At 48.9% G+C, this 11,945-nt stretch overlaps 1 protein-coding gene across 1 annotated transcript in view; it reads left to right on the top strand.

Moving 5' to 3' along the window:
* Window positions 1-591: 591 nt before the first annotated feature.
* AP3D1 (adaptor related protein complex 3 subunit delta 1) overlaps window positions 592-11,945 on the top strand; it is a 73,329-nt gene continuing 61,975 nt past the window's right edge. The window contains exon 1 of the mRNA XM_084614649.1: window positions 592-918. Within this exon, the coding sequence (XP_084470775.1) occupies window positions 823-918 (96 nt within the window). The 5' untranslated portion in view covers window positions 592-822. The remainder of the gene's footprint in view (window positions 919-11,945) is intronic.

Genomic DNA, 11,945 nt, shown 5'->3' with positions numbered 1-11,945 from the left:
GGCCACACGGCCGGCGGGCCCGCTCTCAGGCCGGGAACGGTGCCTAGGCCACAGCCGGGGTAAACGAGCTCAGCTTTGCTCGGCAGCAGGATGGGGGGGCGGGGGGGGGAGGGGAGCGTCCCCGCGTCGCTCTGCGTGAAGGGTCCCGATTCAGCAAAGCGCCGAAGCACGTGCTGAGGGACACCCCTGTTCAGCCAGAGCGGTAGGGCCCTAAAGCGAAGCAGGTGGTCGGTAGCAGCAGGTGAGCCGGGGGGGGGGGGTCACCGGGCTGATCCCTCTCCGCGCCCCAGGAGGGTGGGGGCCTGGGGGCGGGGTCAGGGTCAGAGGGCGGGGCTAGCGCCCCCCAGGGGCCGGGGAGGAGAAATAGGCGCGGCTCCGGGACCCAGGGGCGGGGCCAGAGGGAGCCGTGACGCGGCCTTCGCGAGAGTGGGCGGGGCCAGACGGACGGGGTGTGGGCGGAGACAGGGTGGGGGCCGGGCTAGGGGCGGGGCGGACGGGGGCAGGGGCGGGGCTAGCGGCGGTGAGGGCGCGGCGCGGCGCGCGGCGGCCCGGAGTGGGCGGGGCCGAGCCCTCAGCTGACCGGCCGCCATTTTGTCAGGCGCTCGGCGGAGCGGAGCCCGGAGCGAAGAGATCCCAGCCGCCGGGACCGCCGCTGCCGCCTCCTGCGTCCCCGGGGCGCGCGCGCCGCCCGGCCCCGAGCGGGATGTGAGCGGCCCGGCCCGCCTCGCCCGGACACACACGGCAGCGGCTGCCGCGCCCCGGCCCGGCCCCTCAGCCCGAGCGCAGGCCCCGCCGGCCCGGCCCGGCCCCGCCGCCGCCGCGATGGCGCTGAAGATGGTGAAGGGCAGCATCGACCGCATGTTCGACAAGAACCTGCAGGACCTGGTGCGGGGCATCCGCAACCACAAGGAGGATGAGGTGGGCCGGGGCGGAGGGTCGGGGAACAGGGGCCGGGGGGGGGGAGAAAGGGGCCGGGGCGGAGGGTCGGGGAGCAGGGGCCGGGGGGGGGAAGAAAGGGGCCGGGGCGGAGGGTCGGGGAGCAGGGGCCGGGGGGGGGAAGAAAGGGGCCGGGGCGGAGGGTCGGGGAGCAGGGGCCTGGGCGGAGGGTCGGGGAGCGGGGGGGGGGAAGAAAGGGGCCTGGGCGGAGGGTCGGGGAGCAGGGGCCGGGGGGGGGGGAGAAAGGGGCCTGGGCGGAGGGTCGGGGAGCAGGGGCCGGGGGGGGGGGAGAAAGGGGCCTGGGCGGAGGGTCGGGGAGCAGGGGCCGGGGGGGGGGGGAGAAAGGGGCCTGGGCGGAGGGTCGGGGAGCAGGGGCCGGGGGGGGGGGGAGAAAGGGGCCTGGGCGGAGGGTCGGGGAGCAGGGGCCGGGGGGGGGGGAGAAAGGGGCCTGGGCGGAGGGTCGGGGAGCAGGGGCCGGGGGGGGGGGGGAGAAAGGGGCCTGGGCGGAGGGTCGGGGAGCAGGGGCCGGGGGGGGGGGGGGGAGAAAGGGGCCTGGGCGGAGGGTCGGGGAGCAGGGGCCGGGGGGGGGGGGAGAAAGGGGCCTGGGCGGAGGGTCGGGGAGCAGGGGCCGGGGGGGGGGAGAAAGGGGCCTGGGCGGAGGGTCGGGGAGCAGGGGCCGGGGGGGGGGAGAAAGGGGCCTGGGCGGAGGGTCGGGGAGCGGGGGGGGGGAAGAAAGGGGCCTGGGCGGAGGGTCGGGGAGCGGGGGGGGGGAAGAAAGGGGCCTGGGCGGAGGGTCGGGGAGCAGGGGCCGGGGGGGGGGGAGAAAGGGGCCTGGGCGGAGGGTCGGGGAGGAGGGGCCGGGGGGGGGGGGAGAAAGGGGCCTGGGCGGAGGGTCGGGGAGCAGGGGCCGGGGGGGGGGGAGAAAGGGGCCTGGGCGGAGGGTCGGGGAGCAGGGGCCGGGGGGGGGGAGAAAGGGGCCTGGGCGGAGGGTCGGGGAGCAGGGGCCGGGGGGGGGGAGAAAGGGGCCTGGGCGGAGGGTCGGGGAGCGGGGGGGGGGAAGAAAGGGGCCTGGGCGGAGGGTCGGGGAGCGGGGGGGGGGGAAGAAAGGGGCCTGGGCGGAGGGTCGGGGAGCGGGGGGGGGGAAGAAAGGGGCCTGGGCGGAGGGTCGGGGAGCAGGGGCCGGGGGGGGGGGAGAAAGGGGCCTGGGCGGAGGGTCGGGGAGCAGGGGCCGGGGGGGGGGGGAGAAAGGGGCCTGGGCGGAGGGTCGGGGAGCAGGGGCCGGGGGGGGGGGAGAAAGGGGCCTGGGCGGAGGGTCGGGGAGCAGGGGCCGGGGGGGGAGAAGAAAGGGGCCTGGGCGGAGGGTCGGGGAGCGGGGGGGGGGAAGAAAGGGGCCTGGGCGGAGGGTCGGGGAGCGGGGGGGGGGAAGAAAGGGGCCTGGGCGGAGGGTCATGCAGAAAAGGGGATTTTGTCAAGGGTGAAAGTGCAAGTAGACATGAAAATGAGGAAAAAGAGTCTTGTGGGGGTCGGCCAAAGGGGAGAGCCAATTCAGGGAAGCTGCCAGAAACAGTGGGGAAAGAGTGTTAAAAGGGAGAAGGATCTGGCAGGTGGGAAATCTTTGTTTTTGGTTTAGTATTTGGTTATATTGTTAGGGGAGATTGCTTTGGTATTTGGTAAAGAAATTCCTGTCTGCTGCCTTCAAGAGATATGTGACTATTTTCTAGGGTGCGATTGGAGTATAAGAAAATAGAGTTCAAGTGTACTTAAGCTTTTTAGTTAATATTATTTCATTTAGCTTCTGTCTAAAACCATTTCCATAGATGCCCTAATTCATAGGCTTATTTAAGATAGAAAGCCTTGGATGTCACCACCTGATAAATTCTGCTATATTATTTGAGTAAGATCAGGAAACTGATGGAAAGTAAATAATTGCCCATCAAGAACTGGTTTATGTGAGAAGTGAGAATTCTTTTATCAATTGTTGTCACGTGGAATACGTTAATCAGGAAGTCCAAGACACTGAGGAAGTCCTTGGAGGCTTGGCACAAGCAAACTTGATGTTGGAAACTTTTATGTGAACAACTTCCATAATTACCTTTTTGGCAGAAAATTAGTAACTTGGTGTGGAGTTTAGTATGATATCATATCACAACTTCAAACTACAATAAAGAGCAAAATAGTACTGATTGTGGAAGGGATTAAGAAACAAATGTAGATCTTGTTGCTAGAACAAATATTAAGGTTGTAAAACTCATTTGTGTTGTATGTTCTTTATCACTTGCTGATCTCAGGATGAAAAGCAATATTGTTTCCAATAGACATTAACTTTCAGATCCCTTTAGATTTGGATATTTCACACTGATACTTAGAAGGCAGCATTTACTAGAGCCACATACCATGAAAAACTACTGAATTCTTCAATTTCATAATGTAGTTTAAATACTATTTGGTATTGCTTTGGTGGCATAGGCAGATGTAGTTGCTATCAAGGACTTAGTGTCCTGGACAAAAATAATAGCACTTAGCAGCTTCTAGTATTTAATGAAAGACAGCTTTTGTTCGATCATATAAGAAATTATTTACAAGTGTTTGTGAATGTTTATTGTGGAGATGGTGGTATATATACCTTTTATCCATGCCTGTGTAGTTCATGCTTTGAGCTGTTGTTATTCCACGCAAAACTGGGATCGATAAACACTTGATGAATAATTCTGTGGAGATTTCAATTAGAAATTTCCTAGAGGACATTTAGGCCTACTAAGATACTGAGCACCATATTATTTGGCAGTAGATCTCTGCAAATATCAATGCCTTTATAGTCTTCATGCAGGTCCTATGCCTTACTTTGTGACTCCCATGATCTTTGTCGAGAAGGACTGAATATATTACCTTCAGTTCTAGAATAAGTACTTGACAAGTAAGTCCTTTTGTAGGGATCTAGGTAGTCAAAGAATGAATAATGTAACTCTTAACCATTTAAAACTAGGTAGAACAACATCTGTTCTAGATCTTCACACGTGCAGTAGGATAAGAACTGATCAAGTTTCAGCAAACGTATGTACAGGTTATTGATCAATTTAAATGCGTATTTCCTACTGGTACTGTTAGTTCTCTAAAGATTCTCCACAATATACAGTCCTTCTGGAGGGAGACCATCAAAGATGCTACTTACTCATTGAAAGAAATTGCTGTTAAACAATGTAAGGTATTTTCTCTTCCTTTCCCTGCCTCATCTCACTGCAGAGCAGTTTAAATACATGCTAGTTTTGAGTGAGGTATTGGGAACTGAACCAGAGCTTCCCAAATGGTGATTGTAAGCACTGTATTTTTCCAGTGTTTGAGTACCAATCCATAATATTCAAAATAGTACTATAGGAATAGCAATTAAAAACTTTTCTGTTCTTAAAAAGAAAAGGAGTATTTGTGGCACCTTGGAGACTAACCAATTTATTTGAGCATGAGCTTTCGTGAGCTACAGCTCACTTCATCGGATGCATACCGTGGAAACTGCAGCAGACTTTATATACACACAGAGAATATGAAACAATACCTCCTCCCACCCCACTGTCCTGCTGGTAGTAGCTTATCTAAAGTGATCTATATTTTCCAGTGTATGCATCCGATGAAATGAGCTGTAGCTCACGAAAGCTTATGCTCTAATAAATTTCTTAGCCTCTAAGGTGCCACAAGTACTCCTTTTCTTTTTGCGATACAGACTAACACGGCTGCTACTCTGAAACCTGTCAGAGCTCTTACTGTTGCTGCTGGAGCTGAACTATTGGGATATACTAGGAAAAAAACTAGTGGAAACACACAGTGAAAGCAAATATTAAAATGGAAAACCAGATGTTTCTTGCCTTTTGTCTTCACGCGGGTTTTGTAATGTTTTAATGGTTGTATTATAATCAAAATGAATGGACCAGTTAAACTTTCCTTATTAGATTGCTGGCAGACACAAGTGTCTGTTGGACAAATCATCCTGGAAGTGGTGACTCCATGGCCCTTGCTTTGTGTGCATGAAGAGGTTTGTTTCTCTGGGATTTTCAAAAGAGTCTAAGAGTTAGGCACCCAGCTCCCATTGAACTTCAGTGGAAGTTAGGCATGTAAGTCAATTAAACTCCTTTGAAAATCCCATTTCTAATGACAAAGCCCCTGTCCATATTGGGAGCAGGACCATACCAGTGACAAAAATGTTTGAAAACAGTTGTTCAGCAGTGATCTGGTGAAAAAGTGGCTGTAGCAAGCATACTTTCGGTGTCCATTGTGGAAAAGCTTTTTAATTTGGAGAAAAAAAAAAGAAAAAAAAAGCTTTATTCTATCCCCCTTAGCAAGGCTGGAGTTTCATACTTCCTTTATCTTTTAGTTTCATGGCTTTCTATACAGTACTTTGAAGCAGGCTTAATTTGTCTAATTCTGGTTTCACTTACTTTATTTTAACTATAGTAACATAAATGCATAAATTAGGGGAATTGAAAAATGTATTGGAAAAATATAAAAGCATTTCTTCCCACTGACTGTGCTGCTGAGCAGACTTCCTCATTAATATGATCAGGAAGATAAAAGTATTACAGTTATAATGTTGCTTATTGAATAGCTTTTGAAGGTGAGATTCCCTCTGTTTTCATTTTGCAGCATTAACTTTTTTGTTTGGCATTACATTATATTTTCATATAGTTTCTGCCAAAACAAAACGTGTGTAATATCAGCCTATTACCAGTCAGCTGCTGCCTAACCCTTGAATCATTTTTTAATTTTAAATATATAAGAACTTTTACTTTACCATACATTTGTAGTGGAACATCCTGGGTATGGTACACTTTGGCCTGCTTCCATAATTCCATCTGTGAGAAGAAGGTATAATGGATGTTAAATAAAAATGTCTGAGATTGAATGAAAAATGTTGTCCTGCCTTTTATCTGTGTGGTCAGTTACACTTTATGAAGCATGTTTCTTTCTTGGCTAACTTTCATTTTGTGTTGATACTTGTCTTCTGCGGAACAGTTGGTTACATGTAAAATCAGCATGCAGCAATTCCACCAAGCAACACTTTTTTCTTCAAATTTGTGCAGTGTTTTCTGGTTGAAATAAACCTTATAAGCTTCCATCTTTCTAGTTCTTAAATATGACAGCTCCCCAGTCCTCTGCAGGAGTTGACATTTGCCATCATAAGTGCAATTTAATTAAACAAGTAGATCAGTTCCATTAGTAAACACCGTAAGAACGGCCATACTGGGTCAGACCAAAGTTGCATCTAGCCCAGTATCCTGTCTTCCAGCAGTAGCCAGTGCCAGGTGCTTCATAGGAAATGAACAGAACAGGTAATCATCAAAGGACACCATCCCTGCCCATCCTGGCTGATAGCCATTGATGTACTATCCTCCATGAATTTATCTACTTCTTTTTTTGAACACTATTATAGTCCTGGCCTTAACAACATCCTCTGGCAAGGAGTTCTACAAGTTGACTATGCGTTGTGTGAAGAAATACTTCCTTTTGTTTGTTTTAAACCTGCTGCCTATTAATTTCATTTGGTAACCCCTAGTTCTTGTGTTCTGAGGAGGAGTAAATAATATTTTCTCCACACCGGTCATGATTTTATAGACCTCTGTCATATTCCCCCTTAGTAGTCTCTTTTCCAAGCTGAAAAGTCCCAGTCTTAGTAATCTTTCCTCATATGGAAACTGTTCCATACCCCTAATAATTTTTCTTGCCCTTTTCTGAACCTTTTCCAATTGCAATATATATTTTTTTGAGATGGGGCGATCACATCTTCATGCAGTATTCAAGATGTGGGCATACCATGGATTTACATAGAAGCAGTATGATATTTTCCATCTTATCTGTCCCTTTCTTAATGATTTCCAACATTGTTAGCCACAGGGGGCTGAGGGCAGCGAGCAGGGCCTTGGTGGAAAGGGGTGGGACAGGGGCTAGTCTCCCCAAGGGGGAATTTCACCTGCTTCCCATGCCTTAGACCCCCTCCCTGCTGGGCAGAAGCCCCTAGCCCCACCACCCTGCTGGAGCGCAGAAGCCCCAAGCTCCAAAGAGCTGCTTGTGGCTCACGAACCATGGTTGGCCACCCCTTGCATATCATCTTTACTTTTGAGGAATACATGCAGTGGCATGATAATCTCTGCAGCATTTCCCTGTACCAGGATAAAATTTTAGGGAAAAGCACACATACAAGCAGGGAAGAAAAATAACAATCTGTCCCATTCTGCCATGCCAGTCTTTTTCTGTCTTGTTTGTGATTCATCAGGGAAACACATCCTACTGGCAGTGAGAGCGGTGGGCAGAAGTAAAACTTAATTTTATCCTTTGTGGTAGGTGAATTTATACCACCATATGGAATAAGTTATCACAATAGGTGTCCATTTCTTGAGGATTTGCAGCACAGCTGACTAAAGGAAGAAGTGGGTTGCTGTGTCTGACAAAACTTTTCAAGGAATCTGTGCACCATATGATATGAAAATGTACTGAATGTTTGCTCTGAGCCTTCCTAGCTGGGACCTGATGTGATTAAAGGTACGTGGTTCTGTACTTGAAATCTGCTTGCAGAAGGCTTTTGGCACTGCAATTGTTTAGCTCTTCCATATCACTTTGCATCTTCAGTGTGTTATAAATATTGTCACCCCCATGAGAGAGCAGTATTATCTGGTACTGTGATAGATACTGTGGTGAGGGGTGCCATTATATAAATCTGGTTAGGTGAAGCAACTGGGACAAAATGGTAGAGAGACTTTTACTGAGGAGTTTTACACTCTGACCATGTGTGTCTGTAATTCAGGTACTTAGGTTTATTGGAGTGGTCCCGTGTATGTGTGGCAAAATCTGCACAAAAATGTCTGAAGGCTTGTCATATAACTGGTGGATAAAATTGCCCTTATGTGCTGCCTTTGTTAGGACAGACTTGAATGACAGAGTTAGGACTTAATATTTTTTTCAGTTGACAGCCCTAAGAAAAAACAGTTATGTGGAAATAGGATCGATTTGGCCTTGATTGTACTCTAGAGCTAGTCAGAAGCCATCTTTCATGTCCGAGCATGAATTTTCATCAGTAGGCAAAACTGAGTTATGAATCCTTCACATAATTTTTCTCAACATAAAAAGTATTGAAAACACATCTTTTCATGCATAATGTAAAGTGATAAGTCAACAATGAGTAATCTGAGGAGTTGTAGCTCCTGAAAGAGACAGGGTACAAAGTTACAAAATCCTTTACATAACCATCTTAAGAGGAAGGGAGCAATCAATTTCTGGGTGGAAAAACTTGATATGAATTAGAATCAACCCAATGGTCTAATTCAGGGGTTGGCAACCTATGGCATGCGTGCCAAAGATGGCACGTGAGCCGATTTTTAATGTCACGCTGCTGCCTGCTGAGTCCCAGCCGCCGGCCCCACTTAGCCCGCTTCCGAACCCAGGCTGGCAGCGGGCTGAGCGGGGCCAGGGCCCCGGCAGGCAGCAGTATGCCATTAAAAATCCTGCCCGCCCTGGCCCGCTCTTCTCCGCCCCCCTGCAGAAGCTTGGTCTGTGGCGGCTGCTGCTGCAGGGCAGGCAAGCTCTCCCCTCCCCTGCCTCTTCCCCCAATGTGCTGGGTTCCTGCCCCTCCTCCTCTCCCTCCCTGCAGCCCATCAGCTGATGACCCTTGTGCAGGGGCAGAAGCGGAGCTGCAGTGTGCTCCCTGCTCTGGGAAGGAGGTGAAGAGGTGGGGAAGGGGCCTTTGGGAAGAGAGGGTGGAATAAAGGCATATCCCCCTCCAGCCCCCTGCTGTGAGCTGCTCTCAGCAGGGGGCTGGGAGCACCCCCATGACCCTAGCCCACACCCACAGCCCTCTGCCCTGACCCCTGGACCCCCACGACCCCAGCCCTGACTCCAGCACCTCCCCCCCCCCACATACCCAGCCCCCCCCACACCACATACCCTGACTCCTGCACCCCTCTCACATGCCCTCTGCCCTGACTCTTGCACCCCTCACATTCCCACCCCCACCCTGAGCACCAAATGGGAGCTCCTGCACACACACCCCCACATTCCCACCTGCACCCCTTGCACCAAATGGGAGCTGCCCAGGGAAGCACTCCACACCCAAACCTCCTGCCTCAACCCTGAGCCCCCTCCCTCATTCTAGCTCTTGGTCAGGCCCTACACCCCAACCCCCAGCCTACTGCTTCACCCCCAGCCCTGTGCTCAGTGCACTCCCACCCCCAGCTCAGTGCAGAGAGAGAGGAAGAGAATGGGATAGAACCAGGGAGAAGGTAGGTACCCACTCTGTTTGGGCAGGGTCGGAATCCCGGACCCGCAGCGGGCTGAGATAAAATGCTGAGAGCGGCATAAGATCAGCATTTTAATTTAATTTTAAATGAAGCTTCTTAAATATTTTGAAAACCTTGTTTACTTTACATATGACAATAGTTTAGTTATATAATATATAGACTTTCTAAAAAATGTTAAAATGTATTACTGGCACACGAAACCTTAAATTAGAGCAAATAAATGAAGATTCGGCACACCACTTCTGAAAGGTTGCCGACCCCTGGTCTAATGGGAGTACTCCACACTGAATGGTGGATTTAATTGCCAGAAAGAATTAGGTGGGTTGTGGTGAGGCTGTTCCCCTTCTTGATGTGTATTTGGAGTCAATGGATTTGCCTTTCTCAAAAGCCACCCTTCATGCTGAATAAAGACCTGTATTGACTGATTGCAAAGTTTAATCCAATTGTCTTCAGCTGGAAAAATGCCAGACTTAATAGGGAGTTCAGAGGCATCCTAAATTATAAACTCTTTGGGATGGGGATTGTCATTAATTGTTTGTGGATCTAGCACAATGGGGCCTTGGCTGCTTGGCCTCTGGGGACTACTGTATTATAAATGTTACATAATGGCACAGGGTGGGGTATAAAAAGGGAAACTGAGGAATACTAGGTTTCAGAGTAACAGCCGTGTTAGTCTGTATTCGCAAAAAGAAAAGGAGGACTTGTGGCACCTTAGAGACTAACCAATTTATTAGAGCATAAGCTTTCGTGAGCTACAGCTCACTTCATCAGATGCATATCGTGGAAACTGCAGCAGACTTTATATATACAAATCTGACTGGAAAAATATTACCAGTAGGAAATAAGCAGTTTGTCTGACGTGTCTGTACTTAAGTTCACTGATACTTGATCAGTTCCTATCTGTCATGTCATATATGTATTAAGATCTTTGAAGGAGATCATTATTCCATCTACTCTTGAATGGGCTGAGAGTTGCTGCTATTGTTAATTAAGTGTCTGAAGCCCTGCAAAAGGCAAAGGAGTTACTAGTCAAGTACTTTATCCCAGAATTGGAAACACTACACAAAAGAGAGTTTGTTAAGGACCTGACAATCTGCAAGAATCCTGGTCTCCACCCTAGAAGGGACAAGTGGAACCAGTGTCCCTACTTAGCTCTTCTGTGGCATTGGCAAAGGGGAGGGTTCTGGGAACAATAAGAAACAAGTGACTTTTTGTGTTGTATAATTACAAAGGGTAATGTAGAGTTTAGCCTTCACTGCATTTCTGCTTTCATTCTATGTTGAACCTTGTGTGTGTTGACTGAGGCTCAGCTAGTACCCATGACTTGCTCTGGCCATACAATAACGATTGCTTTATCAGGGAGTAAGAGCCTTGAATCAGCCAGGCTAATGGATCATTTTGAAGCTCTTTCTCCTGTGTATTTAAAACAGCCTAGCAAAATCAGTTTACTCATAAATTAAATAAAGGTGGTTCTTAGGCAAGCAGATGAGGAGAGCCCTGCAAAACTTCTTGCTAGTAGCTTATTTTAAGAAGTTTGGAGAGCACTTAAGACAAATTTTGCAAGCTGAGGAGAAAAACCTTCCAGAAACTTTCAACAAAAATAAGATGTCAACTATACCATGAATACTTAGTACAACGGCATTTCATTAATTCATGCTTTGTAACCTCCCCCTTAAAAACTAACTTCTAGACTTGTGATTTATTAAGCACAGATCTGCAGGATGCTGGTGGGGCCGGTGTAGGTGATTACTGCATCCAGGGTGCCAAGCTGCCTTGTATACACCTCCATCATTTGAAGTCCCAAAGCAGGTCTACTTATGTTGCTGCTCCTGCATTCTCAACCTTCCTGCTGGTGTTGCTGAAATAGGCACTGCATCCATGGCTGCTCTTAAGGAGAAGCTGCACATCCAAGTTCGGGAGTAGGGAGCCTTTAGAAAGATGGTAGACTCAGTTTTGCTCTTCAGTGATGGCTCTTCAGAGAGCTGTTTTGCGTTCCCTGTGGCTTGCTGATGCAGCCACAGGAGAGATTAAAGATGGTAGCTGTCTCTGCTCTGTGTTTAGAGAGAGGCTCTGTCGCTTCTGATCTTTCTTCGTATGGCACCTGTCCACAAACCTCATTAAGGCTCCTCCTCTTCGCAGCAGATTAGAGAAGATCTTTCATGTACTTAGATTACTTTAGAGTAGTTAGTATAGAAATGTTCTTCAGCAGCATATTGCGTTTGTGTGGCATAATGAGCAGCAGGGGAGGTATTAAACTATTTGCATGCACCAAAAAGACTGAATCATGGGACCAGTATAAAGAAGCCTGTGTGTTCACTAACTTACTAAAAGCTGACAGTATCTATTTTGAAAGATGGCACTGAGGAATATTCTGAAGATAATTAACGTGGTGTGTGGTTAAATAAAAGTGGTACAATTAAGGAGATATTTGAACAAGGAAAATGTACAGGAAGTATATGGTTAACAGCACACCAGTGATAATTCATTGTAGTAGAAGCTGATAGTGGTGTGTTCTTATGAGAAAACACGTTAAAAATGGCAGTGACATATATAGCAATATCCTGCAATATCTTTGAGAGACATTACTGAATTAGCTTTAAACTAGTTTGAGTCCATTGTACTATAAATGTAAAGTTTAGGTAGTATTATGGGATTGTATGTAACTTGTATATGTGGGAAACATGACCAATGTAAACTCTGGGAAGTGTTACGAGTTCCAAAGGACTATTTGAAACA

This window comes from Lepidochelys olivacea (assembly GCF_965140295.1).
Source record: "Lepidochelys olivacea isolate rLepOli2 genome assembly, chromosome: 25".
Classification (NCBI taxonomy): Eukaryota; Metazoa; Chordata; order Testudines; family Cheloniidae; genus Lepidochelys; species Lepidochelys olivacea.
Note: the sequence above shows the minus strand (reverse complement) of the source record. Positions and strands in the feature narration are given on the sequence as shown.